This window comes from Delphinapterus leucas, chromosome 14 (genome assembly GCF_059928025.1).
Source record: "Delphinapterus leucas isolate spDelLeu-1000000601 "Yukka" chromosome 14, BTC_Dleu_Yukka2, whole genome shotgun sequence".
In the NCBI taxonomy this organism is placed as follows: domain Eukaryota; kingdom Metazoa; phylum Chordata; class Mammalia; order Artiodactyla; family Monodontidae; genus Delphinapterus; species Delphinapterus leucas.
The window spans coordinates 65,415,480-65,437,807 of NC_143142.1; the positions used below are offsets into that span (position 1 = coordinate 65,415,480).

At 37.0% G+C, this 22,328-nt stretch overlaps 1 protein-coding gene across 7 annotated transcripts in view; it reads right to left on the reverse strand.

Annotated features, from left to right (window-relative positions):
- DYM (dymeclin) overlaps positions 1-22,328 on the reverse strand; it is a 370,859-nt gene that overhangs the window by 206,768 nt on the left and 141,763 nt on the right. For all 7 annotated transcript variants that reach the window (XM_022584514.3, XM_089895164.1, XM_089895160.1 and 4 more), the window contains exons 12-13: positions 4,529-4,642; positions 3,455-3,549 (exon numbers count right to left, since the gene is read on the reverse strand). In XM_022584514.3, the coding sequence (XP_022440222.1) occupies positions 3,455-3,549; positions 4,529-4,642 (209 nt within the window). The remainder of the gene's footprint in view (positions 1-3,454; positions 3,550-4,528; positions 4,643-22,328) is intronic.

Here is a 22,328-nt window from a genome sequence, read left to right on the forward strand (position 1 = left end):
CACATCCTACTTTCACAGCAATGAAACACGTTACTCTGTTTTGCATTTTGTTGAAGATCACATGAAATACTGGCTCCTCTAAGTTTTGCAAATGACAGCTACAAAATTGTGTAGTCTCTTCCTAAAAAAGGATTTAGAAACCGTGTATATGAAAACTAATTACTTCTCATTTGAAGGAGTTACTAGAGCATCTGGTGAATCTTGAGTTGTGCTGCTATAATAAACCTTCTGTGTATCTACACAGTCTTTGGTTATGCATTCCTTATTATACTTTACAATTTTATACCCTAAACACAAACATTTAGTAGAAAATGAGTTTCCTCACAAACATTTAGTAGAAAATGAGTTTCCTCAAGATACAGAAACGCTGGCCCCCACTTCCAATTCAACACGAGTGTTTTCTAAGTGTTTATTAATCTTGATTTCCATGCCCAAACTCAAAGTACTTTCCCAACTTTAATGCACGTACAAATCTTTCAGAGATCTTGTTAAAATGGAAGATTCTGATTCAGCAGATCTGAAACCAGGCCAACACTCTGCATTTCTAACAAGCTCCCTCCTGCATGATGAGATGCTCTGGTCCACACTGGCTACTCCACCGTGGCGCTTGGACCAGAAGCACTGGCACTACTGGGGGACGTTGAGAACTGCACGGCCCTCAGTGTGACAAACACCAGACCAATATCGTCTGCTGAAGCTGGTAACTCTAGGCATTTACATTAAAGTATTTCTTTTCAAGCCCATTTACAACTCATTCACTGACATTTCCTTTTTTGTCGGTAGGAAAGGTGACATCTTCTTTTCTTTCTATTCTTTTCATGATCCTAAACCGTGGATCTAATAGCTAAGCCCCTCCACAAGGAGGCCCCAGCTGGTTCTTTCAGGCTTCTCTCTTATAATCCCTGTACCGGGGGCTTCCCTGGTGGCGTAGTGGTTGAGAGTCCGCCTGCCGATGCAGGGGACATGGGTTCGTGCCCCGGTCCGGGAAGATCCCACATGCCGTGGAATGGCTGGGACCGTGAGCCATGGCCGCTGAGCCTGCGCGTCCGGAGCCCGTGCTCCACAACGGGAGAGGCCACAATAGTGAGAGGCCTGCGTACCGCAAAAAAAAAAAAAAAAAAAAAAAAAGCTGATAATCCCTGTACTGGTCCACAACATGCCAACTGAATGGACTGGTTATTTTCTAAATATAAACCATGCTCTCTCACCACACCCCCTCTTGTTTTGTTTTGTTTTGTTTGGTTGATGCTTTCCCCTATCAAGCCAGTCTCTAGAGCCATCTCTCTCTGCTCACCTTGCCTGATTTCTCAATGAGATGTGACCTCACCATTCTCTGAACCACCCACTTGCCCTCACCACAGGAATTTTTCTTTCATTATAATATTTACTACATTCTGCTAGATATGACATATGTTGGTCTTTGCCTTATCTCAGCTATTGAATTACAAGCTATTTAAGGGTAGGAATTTTTATAACTAATTTTGATATTCCCTGCATTGCATAACACAGTTCCTCACTAAATGCTAAATAAAGGTCCAATAAAATTGAAGTAAAGCATTATTCCTTAATGATGATAAACTTGATCTAAATAGTCTCAAATCACAAATCTAAATTACATTTCTTATTTCTCTAAATACTATTGGTTTTCTACTTCAGTCATCACAGAAAATTGGGCACAATGCTTTATTTGCATTTTTTCCAACTCTGACACCTAGAAAATTTTTATTTAATCTTACTTGAATCATTTTATCAGAACTTAAATTCTGAACCAGTTCACCTGGCATTTTCATACTGAACAGTCCAAATGTTTATATATCAGTTGAAGAAAATTTTGTAATGAAATCTTCCTAAAACCGTTATAAAACTCCACATACACACAAAGAAAAATAGACCACGAAGCAGCACAGATATCATTACACCTGTCATGCTGAAATAAAGCATGGTGACAAAGGTCAATTTTTAGAAACTAAAGGCTCTTCAGAACACCTGGAAGAATCTGAGGTATGAGGAGACACCATGTTTACTTTCAATCACGAAGTCGGCGTTAGTCCAAAGTCAGTCAACTGGACAATTTCTCAAGTACAAACAAATAAAATCCAAAATAATGTATGACTAAAGTAAACAGTGAGTCAAAGGAAAATATCCTGTGCTAAATTCTGAGGATAAATAAACAGACTAAGAACATAAGTTAATTCTAACTGATTGTTAAAAATGAGCCCAGGTCAATAAATGTCTCTAACCAAAGGGCGGAAAGTGAGATCAGAGTTAAAAAAGTGATATGGGGTTGTGATAACCACCAATGACTGGAACACAACAACTAATTATCAGAGCTGCATTGCCCCAAAAGCAAGAATTAAAAGAAAGGCTCTAATGTCACTGACTACATAAAAAATGTTCTACTTGAGAGCTGCTAGGGCAATACTGAGCATCCTACCTGAAGACCAAAAAGTAACCATACTCGTTAAATCCTGCAAATGACAGTCATTCATTTGTTAATTAGCTTCCTAACCTTAAAGATTGTGCCTTTGGCAAAGAACAGGTTAAGGGACGGGAGTTTCTGGTGATGTTCTGACAGCCAGAATCATGGCTCCCCCAAAATATCCACATCCTAACTTCCACGAACCTATGAATATGTTACCTTACATGGCAAGCGGGACTCTGCTGTGGTTGTGATTCAGCTAAGGACCTTGAAATGGGTAGATCATCCTGGATTATTCAGGTAGGGCCAAGGCATTCACAAGGATCCTCACAGTAGAAGAGGAAGTCAGAGTAATAAGATGTGAGGAGAACTCAACAACCTACTGTTGCTGGCTTTGAAAGGAAAGGAAGGGGCCATGAGCCAAGGAATGCGGGCAGCTTCTAGCAGCTGGAAAAGGCAAGGAAAGAGACTCTCCTCTAGAGCCTCCAGAAGGGAATGCAGCCCTACTGACATCTTGATTCCAGCCTGGTAAGACCCTTGCTGAACTTCTAACCTACAGAATTGTATAATAGATTTGTGTTGCTTTAAGCCATTAATTTGTGGTAATTTGTTACAGCAGCATTGGGAAACTAATACAATGGTTAACTGCCACAGAAAGAATTCTCTAAAACAGATAACTGCTTTTGAGAAGGGTAGAGTGACGCTCTATAAAATGCTCAGCAAATATGTGAATTAAGATTTAGTTTGTATTACTAAGACATAGACCTGCTCTGCTGTAAAAGGCTAACACACAAATCTTAAAACTAGATTTTATAAAAGGGTTGAAAGTAAATACAATTAACTTTGATAGAAAATCTTGGGTTAGAAAACAAAGCAGAACAAGGTATTTTCAGCCAGACAAGAAGGTGATAAAAAGTAAGTAGGAAAATGTGATATTCCTTGCAGATAGCATTTTAAAAATGACCACCATAGTATCCTTTCCAATAGGCCAGCTAAAAGGCAAGAATCAGCATGTCTTTTAAAGCTCATATTTACCTGATGATCCTCTGGGCAGCATATTGATGGAGAGAACGAAACTGCGCCGACATATTTGCTAAAGCTGCCAAACAATTTGTGTGAAGGTACTTGTCCTGTCAGAAAACAGCAAGTTTAAAACATACATCGAGTCTTCTCGACATTTTAAGCAAGGTTAACTAGAAGCAAATGTAAACTCAATTGTCACTGATTTTAGAAAGTGCAGATCCACAATCTGTTTTCTCTAATTCCAAAATCCATAAAGCACTGAAAATCCAAAGTTTTTTCACTGCTAGTTTGGAACCAACATCTGGCACAAAAGATAATGATGCTATTTATGGTCTTCATTAAGCCCACCCTGGAGAATACTGAACTATTTTGCTGCAGAAATATTAATGTTTAGTTACAGTGCGTGGCTCCAGAACCTCATGGTTACATATAGTGTAGCATACAAACTATAATTATCTTTCTAAAATCAAAAAATTTTCTGTGCTAAAACACATGTGGCTCCAAGAGTTTCAGATAAAAGACTGTGGAAAGGCTAACCTATGTTAGCCTCCCAGAGGGGCGTAACTGAAAACGGTGCAGTAAATTTGACCACTTCTCTAAGCTATGAATTCTGTATATCGCTTCTCTAGTGACTGGAACTGAAATTTGCTCCCAGGCATAGCAAATACAATCTAGTTGAAATTTTCCTTTTACTCTTTAAAGTATTCTCTTTTTCTCCATTTCTTTCCCATCTGAATTCATATTTTCTTGTGCTTGTATCTTCTTACAGTTTGTTGTTGCTACTTTTACAAGGTAAACCAGTTTTATCAGTCCAGAAAAGACATACAACATCTTTTAACTAAATGTGCTCCCCTGCTTATTTTCTATTACATGTAAAATAGCTCTGATCATACCACCTATGAAATATTAAGAAGCAGACACTTTAAACATTACCTTAGGATCATAATACAGTGACTATATGCTGGTCTATATTTTTCCACCATATTCCATGAGAACGTTTGCACTCTAAATATTGAGATGGCTTTAAACTATAGTCTTCATTGTACTGTATGTATAAAGGTAGAAAAATAGCTACGGAATACTTACTCTTGTCCTTGTCATGTTGTACTGAATAGTTCTTATTACAACCAGTATCAGGAGACTCCCCAGTGAAATTTCAGTTAAAACCCGTTCTGAATACCAAGTAATATTTTTTAACATCTGTAATAGGGAAGAAAAGTTTAAGTAAATATGATTGCTTTAGGGAAAAAGGGATTATCCATGTCTACAATTTCTGACAAGCTGTGGCTTTGCTCTGAAGGTGAGTTACACAGTATATAAAAGTAAACTGTGAGAATTTCAGTTCAAGATAGTGAAACTGTGCTGATGTATTTTCTTCTTCTTCCTTCTTAAATATAAAAGAAAAAAACAGACGATGCTATCATTAGTAGACAAAAAGGAGCTATATTTAAAAAGGTATGGCACATAGAACAAGTCTGACAGAAAAACCATCAGAGGTCAGTAGTTTGAAAGCAAAAATAAGAAAACTGAGGAGTCTCTTGAAAAAGTGGAGCTATCGTAACAACCACAGAAAATCTCTACCCTTGGGTCGAGGAGAGGCCAAGAATGCAAATTAGCCAAGATCTTCAAGAAGAGACGCGCCCATGCTCTGCTCCAGCTCCGGTGCTCACCTCCAGGCCTTGGTAAGCAAAAACTGTCTAGCTTCAGTTGGTGCGGTTCCACAGACTTGTAACATGGGCATCAGAGAGAGAAAAACTGGGCAGCACAGCAGCCAATGCTGGGTTGCCACAATGAAGGAGGCAAAATGCACAAAAACCAACAGGCTCATCTGGCACCAGAACTCCTCGAACGTTCTCTTCCATTGAGGTCACCCTACTTCTTTTCTCCTTGACGCATGAAGCCAATGTGCCACATTCTTTCCATCCATGCCTGAAAAAGGACAAGACTTCTGGCTGATTCCCACCCTCTCCACTAAGAAGATAAGCCCCCCTGTAGAGCACAGGAGACCTCCATCATTCATACCTTCCAAAGGAGGTCTCACCACCTTTCAAAATGAGTGAATCTAGACTTTCATTTATAATTATGAATGGACAAGAAGCCACCAAAAACGTAGAGAAATCCAACAGTGAAAAAGATATGCTGAATCTAATCAAGCCTCTTGTTCTAATTGCCAGCATATGTGAAATACAGAGGACAGAAAAACACGATAAATAACACAATGATATAATCATCCAAAGCCAAATGTATGAAATTCTACTAAACAAATAAGTCAGTTTCTACAAAAAGTGAATGGTGTAATAAGGTGGGAGAGGGAGAGACTGTTACAGATAACAGTCAAGAACTAAATGCTTTGGAAACTCATTCAAACCAACCAACTCAAGGAAGGCATTTTAAAGATAATTGAGAGAAAACTGAATATTAGTAGGAATTTTAAAAATATCGTTGGGCTTCCCTGGTGGCGCAGTGGTTAAGAATCTGCTTGCCAACGTAGGGGACACAGGTTCAATCCCTGGTCTGGGAAGATCCCACATGCCGCGGAGCAACTAAGTCCATGCGCCACAACTACTGAGCCTGCACTCTAGAGCCCGTGAGCCACAACTACTGAGCCTGTGCTCCAGAGCCCGCGAGCCGCAAATGCTGAGCCCACGTGCCACAACTACTGAAGCCCGTGCGCCTAGAGCCCGTGCTCCGCAACAAAAGAAGCCATCGTAATGAGAAGGCTGCAGGCAACGCAACAAAGAGTAGCCCCTGCTCGCCAAAACTAGGGAAAGCCCGCACAGCAACGAAGACACAATGCAGCCAAAAATAAATAAATAAAATAAATAAATTTATTTAAAAAAATAAATAAAATAAAATATCGTTGGTTTTGTTGGATGTGATAATGGTATCATGTTTATTTTTTTATGCCTATATTTATCAAAGTGACATACTTAAATATCTACAAATGAAATTATATATATATATGTGATTTACAAGATTAAAAAATATATTTTAGCCAAAATATAAAAAGCAGGGGGGGTGGGGTGGGTAGATGAAATGAGAACAGAAGAATATTGATGAATCCGTGGGGATTCATTATACTATTTTTTCCAATTATGCTTACATTTAATGTGTTCATAATTAAAAGTTTATTAAATAAATAATAAGAAAACAAATAAATGTGAAACTAAACAAGCAGAACAAACATACCCCCCAATTAAACAAAGATAATTTAAGAGGCTGGGGAAAAGTTTTTGAAATTCTAATTAGTATCTTCGGTGAGAGTTGACAGAATACTGTATCCATAAAATAAGAACAGGCTACTATGAAAAATGCGAATCGCAGAATGAAGAAAAGCTACTGAACATTAAAAATATGATGACTGAGACTTAAAAGAGAGAGAGGAGGGCTTCTCTGGTGGTGCAGTGGTTAAGAATCCACCTGCCAATGCAGGGGACACAGGTTCGAGCCCTGGTCCAGGAAGATCCCACAAGCTGTGGAGCAACTAAGCCCGCGTGGCGCAACTACTGAAGCCCATGCGCCTAGAGCCCATGCTCCGCAACAAGAGAAGCCACTGCAATGGGAAGCCCGTGTACCGCAACGAAGAGTAACCCCCACTCGCCACAACTAGAGAAAGCCCACGTGCAGCAATGAAGACCCAACGCAGCCAAATAAATAAAATTGAATTAAAAAAAAAAAGAGAAAGAAATTAGCAGAATGGGTGCTATGGAAAACAGAACTTGGGATGTGAAAGACAAAACTGAGAAGTTCCCTCAGATAACAGCAGTATAAGGCAAAAAGACAAAATATAAGAGAAAAGTGGAGATCCAGTATATACCTAATAAGAGTTCCAGAAGGAACAGACTAAAATCGACCCTTGAACAACATGGGTTTGAACTGCATGGGTCCATTTATATGTGGATATTTTTTTCAGTAAGTATATAGTCAGCCCTCCATATCCGCAGGTTGCATCCTCAGATACTGAGGGCCAACTATGGGACTTGACCATCTGTGGGTTTGGGTATCCAGGGCAGGTCTTGGAACTAATCTCCCGCCGATACCAAGGGAGGACTGTAGAAGCAAAAGAGAAAAATTAGTAATAGGGTTTCCCCGGTGGCGCAGTGGTTAAGAATCCGCCTACCAACGCAGGGGACACTGGTTCGAGCCCTGGTCCGGGAAGATCCCACATGCCACAGAGCACCTAGGTCCGTGCGCCACAACTACTGAGCCTGCACTCTAGAGCCCGCGAGCCACAACTACTGAAGCCCACGCACCGAGAGCCCATGCTCCGCAACAAGAGAAGCCACTGCAATCAGAAGCCTGTGCACTGCAACGAAGACCCAACACAGCCAAAAATAATAAATAAATAAATTTATTTAAAAATTTTTTTTAAAAAAGAAAAATTAGTAACAGAAAATTTCTTTGAGGGGAAGAGAAACTTGCAACACTTTAAGCAAAAATATTGAAAAAAAATCAAAATTTATTCTGATAAGACTTCTGAATCAACAGTATATGAGAAAATCCATTGGCTTCTAGCCAGAAGAAACATGCCAAAATCTACTGGCTTCTAGACAGAAGAAACATGTTATCACCAAAAGAAAGAAAGGTAGACTAACATAAGATTTCTCATCTTGAACACTATATATCTGAAGGACAACAGAACAATGTCTACAAATGTTTGAGGAATAGATTATCATTCTAGAATTCTATATCTAGAGAAGCTACCACACAAGGATACAGAAAAGTGAAGACTTTTAAGTATGCAAAGACTCAGCATGAACCACCCATGCACTATTTCTGGGGAAAAAACAAACCACCACACATGTAAGTGCTTAGCTGCCCCTCCTCACCACTGTAATGACAACAACAAAACCATAACAGCCAGATAAAGTCAAGGAAGGAAAATATGGACTACTAAACAACAACAGCCGCCCCCCAAAAAAACCACAATTATAATTCATGAAATGAGGAAAATATAATTAAATCTAAATAATATGGTTGACCTTAATTCTTTGCTAAGATAAAATAAATATTTCTCTGCTAAGTCTGCCTCCCTGCAAATTCCAAACAATATTAAAAATGAGAAAGGGGGCATGGAAGCAGATAAGCATTAAAAAGTAAAGAAATACTGTCTTCAACTTCATGTAAGTGCCCACAAGTGCCTCCACAACAGATTTTGACGCAGTTCAACTCTTTGACAAGAGACCCATGTCACCTAGAATCCGCCATTTGGGTTACAAATAACCCAACAGTGACCTGTGCTGGAGGCTCCACGCAGAGGATGGCATGTACAAATGCCTACTACATGGTAGCTGAGTACTGTTTGTGAAGTAGAAAATGTAACACTTTAAGCATTTCCATTTATTCATGACTAATAACAACCTTAATCAACTAGAAGAGACAGCCTATGTGTAAAACAAATGATAGTAGCTGAAAATACTCAGAACAATGAGATTTGCCAGTTGAATCTTTATAAAGGAATGATGCAATGCTCAGTCCCTCTGATTTACTCTGTAAGGCTGCAGTTCTCAAAATGTGGTCCTGGGACCCAGGGGTCCCTGAGACATTTCTGGAGCATTCTCAAGGTCAAATCTATTTTCACAATAATACCAAGACATTACTTTCCACTCTCATTCTCTCGTGAGTATATAGTTCAGCTTTCCAGAGGCTACATAACATGTCTAATAGCACAACAAATTTAATACAGAGGGAGACATGAGAATCTAAGGCAAAAATGTAAAACAATGCCACTCTCTTGCTAAACTTTTGTTTGTGGAAAATAGTTACTTTCATAAAAATATGTTACTGATGCTAACACGTAATGGGGTTTATTACCATAATAATTATTTCTAAATGAACTAATCAAATATTTTAAAAATATGTCCGTTTTAATTTCCAATACAGTAAATGTAGAGAACAATAATCCACATAAAGACATTATTTGGTGTCCTAAACTACTTTTAAGTGTAAAGACCAACAAGGTTAAGACCACTGTTCTAAGTCTCCAAGGGAATACTAACCCAGGACACTCGTTAGGCAACTTTACTAGTGAGAGGAGTCTCTGTCTTTTAAAAGGTCACACTTGAGCATACACACATTTGAGCATAGTTTGGTTTCTCCTCTCTCTTGGCTCCTGTGTTTAGAAATAAATTATCATAAGCCACCTTATTTGAAGCCAAGGTCATTGGCTCTTAGTGTTTACTTGTGCGTGTCTACTATGTAACTGGATGGAAGAAGTGTTTTGAATAAAAGTAGTCTTATTCATTTAACATTCAACAAATATTTAATGAGTATCCACATAGTAAACTTATGATGTTACTATGAAAATCAGAAATCCAATTTGGCATTTACATAAAGGTCTGTCTTTTCTTCCTGTGAAAAATAAGTCATTATCTGTAAATTCTGGTAGTGTTTAAGAAAAATTAAAAATAACTAGCTATAGAGCTCACACAGCTTCCCAGGGGACATTAATGCATACTAGGCAGCATACAGAAAATTTTCTTGGTAACCTGGCTGTAGTTCTTGACCTATTTATTTGGTTCTTACAAAAAAAATTCCTCATCTCTTGCATTCAACATCCATACAGTTTAATAGCTGTAGACTGTTATCATCTTGATTACACATTACATACATTTAACATTTTATGCCAAAATAACTCAAACATGTAGAAGGAAACTCCTCAAGGATCTGAAAATATCTTCCTTCTCAAAAAGTATATGAGAATTGTTTGTGGTTCTAGGTCTTCTTTTCAGCTTCTTCCCCCCATAGGATTTGCTTTTATTGAATATATCTCTTCCATATGTTACAAAGGCTACAATATTATATAGTAACATATTATATAATGTCAACGCTTTAAAAAGTTAAATATATATAGAAAAGCACAAAGAATAATGAACTTCCATACTCCCACAAATGACATTAACATTTTATTAACATTAACATTTAACGTTAATGTTTTGTATTTTAAGATGAAAATCTCATTTTATTCCCCCAAAGAGGGCCAACCACTATCTTGAGTTCAGTATATATCCTTCCCATCCATTTCAAATACTTTATACACACACACACACAACCAAAAACCAGCATTCCTTTGTATATCTTCTACTTCACATAAACACTATCATTATGTATCAGGTTGAATAGTGGCCTCCAAATTCATGTCACCCAAAACCTGTGAATGCGACCTTATTTGGAAAAAAGGTCTTTGTAGACACAATCAAGTTAAGATGGGCCCTCAAGTTTAGGGTGGGCCCTAAATCCTATATGACTGGTGTCCTTATAAGAGAAGGAGGAGAGGCAGACAGGTACATGAGAAAAGGCCATGTGAGACCAACGCAGAGGCTGGATGCAGCTGCAAGCCAAAGAACACCAAGGAATGACGACCAGAGGCTAGAAAGAGGCAAGGAATCACTGCCCTAGATCCTGCAGAGACAGCATGGTCCTGCCGACACCTTGCTTTTGGACTTCTAGTCTCCACAGCGGTAACAAGCAATTTCTGTTGTTTTAAGCCACCCAGTTTGTTATGGCAGCACTAGTAAACTGATACATTTAAGTATTCGTTTGCATCCAAATTTTTTCACTCAATAGGTCTTTGCAACTCCTCTATATTGATAGATATATATAAGAAGAATTACGTTTACCACGTACGCCAAGGTCTAATAGTACTAGCTGTTTTTTTAATGAACTGCGTCTATACTAGTTAGTAAGTAGCTGCTGCCCCAAGACACTCCTCCAGGGCTTCCTCGTGGTTCGGCAATTAATGTACAGCAGAGGACAAAGGATATACGGACAACAGCCATTTTTACTGGATGATTTTGATGCCATGACAGTTAAATAGTTGAAAATCACCTCTACTTCATTCCATCCAAGCACGGTACAGTCTTGTGCCAATAGGTCACATTTTTTAATCCACTCTTCTATTATGGAAATTTAGGTTATTTCCAGTTTTTTCCCTATTAAAATCAATGTTACAATATAGATCCTTACCCTCATTATCCAAAATCTCACGACATTAAACTCAGAAACCAGGGAGTCCTTACTCTCCATACTTGTAGTATCTGGCCATTAATTACCTAAAGTCAGGAATTACACAGATTTTGAAAACAAAAATATCTGTAAAATCCCTGTTATACATTACCCAGTGTGTGGTACTCAGTGACTTCAGGAGCACTTCGGCAAGAGTTTCTTAGGAAGCAGAATTACTAAGTCATTGAGCACCTCCTTTTAAAAAGATATGTATAGAGGCTAAACAATACACTACTAAATAACCAAGAGATCACTGAAGAAATCAAAGAGGAAATCAAAAAATACCTAAAAACAACGACAATGAAAACATGACCCAAAACCTATGGGATGCAACAAAAGCAGTTCTAAGAGGGAAGTTTATGGCAATACAATCTTACCTCAAGAAACAAGAAACATCTCAAGTAAACAACCTAACCTTACACCTAAAGCAATTAGAGAAAGAAGAACAAAAAACCCTCAAAGTTAGCAGAAGGAAAGAAATCATAAAGATCAGATCACAAATAAATGAAAAAGAAATGAAGGAAACAATAGCAAAGATCAATAAAACTAAAAGCTGGTTCATTGAGAAGATAAACAAAATTGATAAAACATTAGCCAGGCTCAACAAGAAAAAAAGGGAGAAGACTCAAATCAATAGAATTAGAAATGAAAAAGGAGAAGTAACTGACACTGCAGAAATACAAAGGATCATGAGAGATTACTAGAAGCACTATAAGCCAATAAAATGGAAAACCTGGAAGAAATGCACAAATTCTTAGAAAAACACAACCTTCCTAGATTGAACCAGGAAGAAACAGAAAAAATAAATAGACCAATCACAAGCACTGAAATTGAAACTGTGAGTAAAGATCTTCCAACAAACAAAAGCCCAGGACCAAGATGGGTACACAGGCGAATTCTACCAAACATTTAGAGAAGAGCTAACACCTACCCTTCTCAAACTCTTCCAAAATATAGCAGAGGGAGAAACACTCCCAGACTCATTCTACGAGGCCACCATCACTCTGATACCGAAAGCAGACAAAGATGTCACAAAAAAAGAAAACTACAGGGCAATATCACTGATGAACATAGATGCAAAAATCCTCAACAAAATACTAGCAAACAGAATCCAACAGCACATTAAAAGGATCATACACCATGATCAAGTGGGGTTTATCCCAGGAATGCAAGGATTCTTCAATATACGCAAATCAATCAGTGTGATAAACCGTATTAACAAATTGAAGGATAAAAACCATATGATCATCTCAATAGATGCAGAAAAAGCTTTTGAAAAAATTCAACACCCATTTTTGATAAAAACACTCCAGAAAGTAGGCATAGAGGAAACTTATCTCAACAAAATAGAGGCCATAAGTGACAAACCCACAGCCAACATTGTTCTCAAAGGTGAAAAACTGAAACCATTTCCACTAAGATCAGGAACACAACAAGGTTGCCCACTCTCACCACTATTATTCAGCATAGTTTTGGATGTTTTAGCCACAGCAATCAGAGAAGATAAAGAAACAAAAGGAATCCAAATCGGAAAGGAAGAAGTAAAACTGTCACTGTTTGCAGATGGCATGATACTAAACATAGAGAATCCTAAAGATGCTACCAGAAAACTACTAGAGCTAGCCAATGAAATCGCTTGCATTCCTATACACTATTGATGAAAAATCTGAAAGAGAAATTAAGGAAACACTCCCATTTACCATTGCAACAAAAAGAATAAAATACCTAGGAATAAACCTACCTAAGGATATAAAAGATCTGGTTGCAGAAAACTATAAAACACTGGTGAAGGAAATTAAAGGTGATACAAACAGATGGAGAGAAATACCATGTTCTTGGATTGGAAAAATCAACATTGTGAAAATGACTATACTACCCAAAGCAATCTACAGATGCAATGCAATCCGTATCAAACTACCAATGGCATTTTTCACAGAACTAGAACAAAAAATTTCACAGTTTGTATGGAAACACAAAAGACCCTGATAAGACAAAGCAATCTTGAGAAAGAAAAATGGAGCTGGAGGAATCAGGCTCCCAGACTTCAGACTATACTACAAAGCTACAGTACTGGCACAAAAACAGAAATATAGATCAATGGAACAGGATAGAAAGCCCAGAGATAAACCCACGCACATATGGTCACCTTATCTTTGATAAAGGAGGCAAGAATATACAATGGAGAAAAGACAGCCTCTTCAATAAGTGGTGCTGGGAAAATTGGACAGCTACAGGTAAAAGAATGAAATTAGAACACACCTTAACACCGTATACAAAAATAAATGCAAAATGGATTAAAGATCTAAATGTAAAGCCAGACATGATAAAACTCTTAGAGGAAAACATAGGCAGAACACTCTATGGCATAAATCACAGCAAGATCCGTTTTGACCCAACTCCTAGAGAAATGGAAACACACACAAAAAATAAACGGGACTTAATTAAACTTAAAAGCTTTTGCACAGCAAAGGAAACCATAAACAAGACAAAAAGACAACCTTTAGAATGGGAGAAAATATTTGCAAATGAAGCAACTGACAAAGGATTAATCTCCCAAATATACAACCAGCTCATGTAGCTCAATATCAAAAAAACAAACAACCCAATCCAAAAATGGGCAGAAGACCTAAACAGACATTTCTCCAGATAAGATATACAGATTGCCAACAAACACATGAAAGGATGCTCAACATCACTAATCATTAGAGAAATGCAAATCAAAACTACAATGAGGTATCACCTCACACCAGTCAGAATGGCCATCATCAAAAAATCTACAAACAATAAATGCTGGAGAGGGTGTTGAGAAAAGGGAACCCTTTTGTACTGTTGATGGGAATGTAAATTGATACAGCCACTATGGAGAACAGTATGAAAGTTCCTTAAAAAAACTAAAAATCGAACTACCATATGACCCAGCAATCCCACTACTGGGCATATACCCTGAGGAAACCATAATTCAAAGAGAGTCATGGATCACAATGTTCATTGCAGCACTATTTACAATAGCCAGGACATGGAAGCAACCTAAGTGTCCATCAACAGATGAATGGATAAAGAAGATCTGGCACATATATACAATGGAATATTACTCTGCCATAAAAAGAAACAAAACTGAGTTATTTGTAGTGAGGTGGATGGACCTAGAGTCTATCATACAGAGTGGACTAAGTCAGAAAGAGAAAAACAAATACCATATGCTAACACATATATATGGAATCTAAAAAGAAAAAGAAAAAAAAAAGGTTCTGAAGAACCTAGGGGCAGGACAGGAATAAAGACACAGACATAGAGAATGGACTTGGGGACACGGGGAAGGGGAAGGGTAAGCTGGGACGAAGTGAGAGAGTGGCATGGACATACATACACTACCAAATGTAAAACAGATAGCTAGTGGGAAGCAGCCACATAGCACAGGGAGATCAGCTTGGTGCTTTGTGACCACCTAGAGGGGTGAGACAGGGATGGGATGGTGGGGGAGAGACACTAGATGGAGGGGATATAGGGATACATGTATACGTATAGCTGACTCACTTTGTTATACAGCAGAAACTAAGACACTATTGTAAAGCAATTATACTCCAGTAAAGACGTTAAAAAAAAAATGCATGTTTTGATCAGTATTAACTAAAAACCACAGAGCAACACAGTAGCACCAGCCACAAGTGGGGATTTAAATTCAAATTTAATAAAATTAAAAATCAATCCCTCAGTCACACTGGTCAGATTTCAAGTGCTGCCATTATCAGACAGCGCAGTTGCAGCAGATTTCTATCAACACAGAAAGTTCAACTGAATAGCCTGGTATAGAGAACACCACTGTATCCATCATCCAGTTTTAGCAAATGTTAATATTTTCGCTTTTGAAGCAACTAAAGCCCCCCAGCTACTCCTCCCTGACCCTCTAACCTCTGACAACACTCTCCTAAATTTGGTACTTCATTACCATGAAGATTTTTGAATTTATTATTGTCAATACATATAGCTCTGTTTCATCCACTGTAGCTCCTCTGCAGTATTTCATTTATGTTATCAGGTGTTTCCAAGTTCTGAACACTACAAACAATCCTACAATGAACACTGCTTCAAACGTGCTCTTGTGAATCTATGGAAAAATTTTTCCTAGGACTCAAACCAGGAAATGGAATTGCTCAGAGGTAGAGTATTTACTTCTGCAGGTAATTTGAGGAATGTGAAAGGCCAAATTCCTCACAAAAGTGGTTCTACCAGTTTATACCGTCACCACCAGTATATGAGAGTTCTCTTTTCCTGTATTCTCACCTGATATATGAGATCTCATAATTTTTGCCAATCTGATGAGTACAGAATATTTCAGTTATCTTAATTAGCACGATCCCGAAAAATCATCAGGTTGAGCATTAAAAATGCTCAAATTAAACCTTTAAAAATGCTTAGTGGGAGAAATTCCCCAGCAGTCCAGCGGTTAGGACTCCACGCTTTCACTGCCAGTCGCCTGGGGTGAGGGCCCGGGGTCAATCCCTGGTCAGTGAACTAGGATCCCACAAGCCTCACAGCACAGCCAAAACGAAACAAAAAACTTGTTTAAAAAAAAAATAATACTAATAATGCTTACCAGTCATTCAGGTTTTTTATTGTTCTTCTATTACTTTGCCCATTATTCTAGCAATACTTTGCTTTTGTGACTGATTATAAGGATTCTTTATAAATTAAAAATGCTGGGACTTCCCTGGTGGCACAGTGGTTAAGAATCCACCCGCCAATGCACTGGACATGGGTTCGAGCCCTGGTCCGGGAAAATCCCACATGCCGCGCAGCAACTCAGCCCGTGTGCCACAACTACTGAGCCCGCGCTCTAGAGCCCACATGCCACAACTACTGAAGTCTGCGCGCCTAGAGCCTGTGCTCCGCAACAAGAGAAGCCACTGCAATGAGAAGCCCCCACTCACTGCAACTAGAGAAAGCTTGCGCACAGCAACGAAGACCCAACGCAGACAAAAATAAATAAAAAATAAATTTATTTAAAAAATAAATTAAAATGCTAACCCTGTCTTCCTGTCTGCGTCTTGTTTTCACTTGCTGTAACAGTGAAAATTTTCATTTTCATGAAATTCATTCATTTTAATGCAGTCAAACTTATTAATCTTTTCATTCATGGTTTATACATTTTATGCTTAAGAAATTCCTTTCTCAAGTTCATAGTAATATTACCCTTTAATTTCTCTTTGAAGATTTTAAAATGGAGCTTTTCACATCTAGGTCTTATTAATCCAAGTGGAATTCTTCTCTGTACGTGCAGCAAGATCATCTAGTTTTACTTCTTCCGTTTGGGTGAGCCATGTTCTCACTCAGCATAATTTATTTATCATTCTGTCACAGTTCACGTTTGAGTGTGTAGTTTCTGGACTAAGTTCTTTTCCATTTATTTGTTTTCTATTCCCTTGTTAATAAAACACAATCTTAGGTACTAAAGTTTTATAACTAGTCGATCTGGTAGGGTGAGTAACTCCACAATGAACTGCTTCAAAAACTTTCTAGGCTTTTTGCTTTTCCCTTCGATTTCCGGGATCAGCTTCTCAAGTCTCACAAAAAACTGCTGAGATTCTGATCAGATGAACATAGCAATTAATTTGGAGGCAAAATTAACAACTTTATGACATTGAGTCTTCCCATCTGTGAACATGGTATCTTTCTCCATTTATTAAGCTATATTTAATATCTTTCATTTAGGTAATTTATGCCATTAAAATATTGTACTTCTTTTAGATTAATTCCTGGGTTTCACTGTAGTTTTACTGCCATTGTAAGTAGTATCCCTATATCACATTTTGAAGTCCTTTGTTACTAGTACGCAGATATAGTATTTATTTTGTATACTGATTTCTGACCCAGAAAATTTGTTCCACTTTCCTAACAGTTCTAATATTAGAGTCTTGAATTTTCTATGTAGTCAGTCATAACATCTGCAAATACTGACATTTAGATTTCCTTTCTTTTTAATTTTAAAATCATTTATAGCTTGTTCTAGTCTTAATGACCTGCTTAGAATTCTGGTACAACATTGAGAAGTGGTAATAAAGGGCATACACACTTTGTTCTGACTTTCAAGGGAAGACTTTTAAAATTCCCCAATCAAATATAATACTTAACTATAGGTTTTGGCAGATATCTTCTGTTGAGACAAGGAATTTCCTTTCTACCCTTATTTTGTTAAGGTTTTTTAAAATCATAAATAAGTACTGACTTTTATCAAATGCTTTTCCTGCATCCGTTGAGGTGATTATATGTCTTTTTTACTCTTAAATTAATAAATTACATTAAGATATTTTCTAATATGAAACCATCCTTGCATTCCTGCAATACTTGGTATTGACAGCCATACTCTTTTTCCTATCTCGCTTTATTCCATTTTACAATATTAGATTTATAAGCTTTGTGACTACATTTGTGTCAGTATCGCTTCTCAATTCGAAATCCACTCTTCTTTGCCCGCTTTGTGATACCAAAGCTGAACACTGTAGACATTTCTCCTTTGTTGGCTGTCTTGATGTTAAGTTTCATCAATAGAGGACATTTGGAAGGACACCTCAACATCAGAGCAAGAGGAAAGCTCTTTCTTCCCTTCTTCAATGTAGTGTTTTCCATGCAGTAGCCAATGACAGATCAGCATGGGGGACCTTGTAATGTTTACCTAAGTGACCTTCACAGTTCCACTTTGGCCCACATCCTCTGACATGTTTCCTCACTACTGGCAAACTGCATATTCCTGGGACAACCAGGTCCTCTTCCTCAGATATCTGGCCCTCAGCTTTGGATGCATATGGGGAAGCTTCCTTTAAATTTCTAAATTCCTTCCTCCTCCTCTGTCAGATTAATGATAACAGTTACTTTTTGCACTTGTCTTTTCTATCCTCTTTAGAGTTGGCAGCATCTTTCTTAAAAGACTAAATATACTAAATATTTTAGGCTTGCAGGCCATATAGTCTCTGTCACCCATGCCTCGACTCTTGCAGGCCATATAGTCTCTGTCACCCATGCCTCGACTCTACTGTTGTCACTTGAGAGCAGCTGTGGAGACTACATTAACAAATAGTTGTGGCTGTTCTACAATAAAGTTTTATTTACAAAAAACAAGCAGCTGGCCTGCTGGCCATACTTTGCTGAATTCCTTCAATAGTCTATTGGTGCTGATGGTAATGATGGCAGGTAAGAATGAATTACAATAATTCACTACCTGTCAACTGAAAATTTGATATGAATACCACAGCAATGTGGTATTATATTATATTAAAGAAATTGGCTTTGTAATGTAAAATCATCCTAAATAGGATAGAATAGTGATATGCAAGAAGTGACTTTTTTTCTTATTAGAAATAGAAAGTGAAGCAGGTAGTAATTTTGCACATTACAGTATTTGGGTTTAATATGAAAAGTTACCAATTTAGAACAAGCTGAACACATATATTCAACATGAAAGATACTTTCGATTGTATTAGTACATAAGAAATTTCAAATTTCTCAGCTTCTTTATTATTTTACTTTGTTTTTCATGTTCAACCTGGTTTGAAGGATAGTTATTCTACTTTAATTACATATGATCAGCAGTTACACTTGCATGGTACCCAAGTGCTCAAAAGCTTTATGCGCTATGGGATTTTTCTATATTTCTTAATGAAACTAGTATCTTAAGACCCATCAGCATGGTCATGACACTTTGCTGTAACATATAATCTTCTGCATGTCTCTTGGTACATATGTACATACATTTCTTTGCATATATATCTAGTAGAATTGCTGGATGTTTGTTCAATATGTTCAAATTAGGTAGAAAATGACCATGAGTTTACCAAAGGAGTTGTAACAATTTAAAACCCCACCAGCAGCTCCTCATCCTACCCAGTATTAGGTATCATCATCCTTTTTAATTTTAGTCATTCTGGTAGGTGTATACTGGTACCTCATTGTGGCTTTAATTTGCAATTCCCTAATTACAAATGAAGTTTTTAAAACACTTTTTAATATGTTTATTGACCATTTAGACACTGTCCTTTTTGAAGTGCTTCTTCAAGCCTGTTGTTCATTTTATTACTGTGTCTTTTTCTTACCGGTTTGTAGGCGTTCATTATATATGTTAAATATAAGCCATTTGTGAGTAATATATATATAGCAATATCTTCTTCCACTATCTGGCTTGATTTTTCATTCTCTTACTAGTATTTTTTGATAAATAAATTTTAAATTTTAATCTAGTTTGGTTTATTAATCTTTTCTTTTATTGCTAATGCTTGCAGAGGCCTGTTTGAGAATCCTTCCTTGTCCCCAAATCATGAAGATATTCTCCTCCATTATCTTCCAGAAGCTTTACTGTTTTGTTCCTTATATTAACATCTAGAATTCATCAGAAATTGGTTTTTGTGTATGGAGTGAGTAGGGGATCAGGTTCATTTTTTCCCCATATGGATAACTAATCATTTAATGAAAAGACCTTTCTCTGTGGCAACCTTTGAAACAAGCTGTGTTCACATATAGAGTTCTCATATCCAGTAGATCAAGTTCTCCTACTTTGTTCCTCTTCTACAAGGGCATCTCAGCTATTCTTGGCCCTTTTCACTTCTAAGTAAATTGTAGAATTTACACATACATTTACACTCTCACATTCAAAAGAAAAATACTTCGAAGGGGGGAATTTCATTAAATATATATATCAATATAGGGGTAAAGATATCCTTGCAATAGTAATATTTCTAATGCATTAACATAAAAGTCTACATTTATTTCAGTTTTCTTTAATCTTTCTCAATGTTTTAGAATTTTCTAAGTAGAGATCATACACATCTTTCACCACATTTATTCTAAGGTGTTGGATATCTTATGATGCTATTGTAAAAGGTGTCTTTTAAAAAATCCATATTCTACTTATTGCTGGTATGAGAAATACAATTCTTTTAAGATTGATCTTACATCCACCAATTATACTAAACTCACTAACTCTAACATTTTATATATAGATTTCTTTGAATTTTCTATCTATACAATCATATCATCTGAAAAAAGTTTTATTTGCTTTCTAGTATTACATATTTTAGTTATTTTTCTTTCCATAATACACTGAATAGACCTCCAATCACATGTTCAATAGAGTATTGTTAGCAGATATCCTTGACTTGTTCATGATCTCAGAATGAAGACTTTTAACATTTTATCATTAGATATGATGCTTAACACAGTTGTTATTTCTTTTTTTGGTAGATACCCTTCATCAGATTAAGAATTTTCCTCCTGATTCATTAAGTTTTGTTTTTTGTTTGTTTGCTTATTTGTTTTTTTTGCGGTACGCGGGCCTCTCACTGTTGTGGCCTCTCCCATTGCGGAGCACAGGCTCCAGACGCGCAGGCTCAGTGGCCATGGCTCACGGGCCCAGCCGCTCCTCGGCATGTGGGATCTTCCCGGACCGGGGCACGAACCCGTGTCCCCTGTATCGGGAGGCGGCCTCTCAACCACTGCGCCACCAGGGAAGCCCCTGCTTATTTGTTTTTAAAGAATAAAGAGACTGAATTTTACACAATACTTTCTTGGTATCTATTTAGATTTATCATTTGACAGTTCTCCTTTATTCTGTTAAAATGATGAATTACATTCATTGTTTTCCAAATGTTAAGCCAACCTTTCATTCCTGAATAAATCCACCTTGATTATGACATGTTATCATTTCACATATTGCTGGTTCAGTTTGTTTATATTTTGTTTCTACTTTCCTGTCTATTTGCATAAATGACATGTGCCTGCAATTTTCCTTAAATTTTGTTAAATTTGGTATCAAGATTATGTTGTCCTCCTAAAATGAGTTGGAAAGATTTCCTTTTTTTCTACCATCTAGATGAGCTTCTATAAGAAGCTTCCTTCAATTTTCAGAAGAATTCATAGGTAAAAAATCATCTGTGCCTACAATTTTCTATTTAGGATGATTTTACATTACAAAGCCAATTTCTTTAATATAAACAATTATTTTGATTTTCTGTTCCTTCTGTGAGCTTTGCTTAGGTTTTTTTCTAGAGGGGGAGGGGATGTGTCCATTTCATGTAACATTTAAATTTTATGGTATAAAATTACTTGTATCAATAGTATCCTCTGAGGATTTTTAAATATCTGTGGAACCTTTCCTGATCTCCTCTTATGCACTTGCACTCTCAATAATAAATGTTTGTAGTTTTTTTTCTTGATCTTCTTTCTAGGGATTTATCAATCTTACTAGTTTCATATATTTTGCTTGTAATAGAAAAGCAGAAAGATATAAAATCAAAGATCTAAGCTTCTACCTAAAGAATTGAAAAAAATAAAGAACAAGTAAAGCTTAAGCAAGCAGAAGAAAGGAAATAAAGAGCAGACATTAATGACATTTTTAAAAATTGAGAAAATTCAATGGAATCAAAAGTTGGTTCTTTGAAAAGATTTTAACAGAGGGAAGGAAGAAAGGGAGAATGGGAGGGAGGGAGAAGGAGAGGGAAAAAAGAAAGGAGAAGAGACGAGGAGAGAGAAGAGAAGAGAAAAGAAGAGAAAAGAAGAGAAGAAAAACCTCTAGCCAGATAGATGAAGAATAAGAGAGAAAAGACACACATTCCAATACCAAGATTGAGAGAGGTTAACATCTCTATGGCCATTACAGATATTAAAAGGTAATAAGTTTAAAAAAACGGTAATAAGGATGTATTATGAACAACTAATGACAATGAATGCAATACCTTAGAAGTGTACAAATACCTTGAAATACACAAAGTACCAAAGCTCAAAACTTAACCAAATTGTATATGAAAATATATATAAAAGGATACTACATCATGGCCAAGCGCAGTTTATCCCATGAATGCAAGGTTGATTTAATATTCAAAAATTAATCAGTATATAA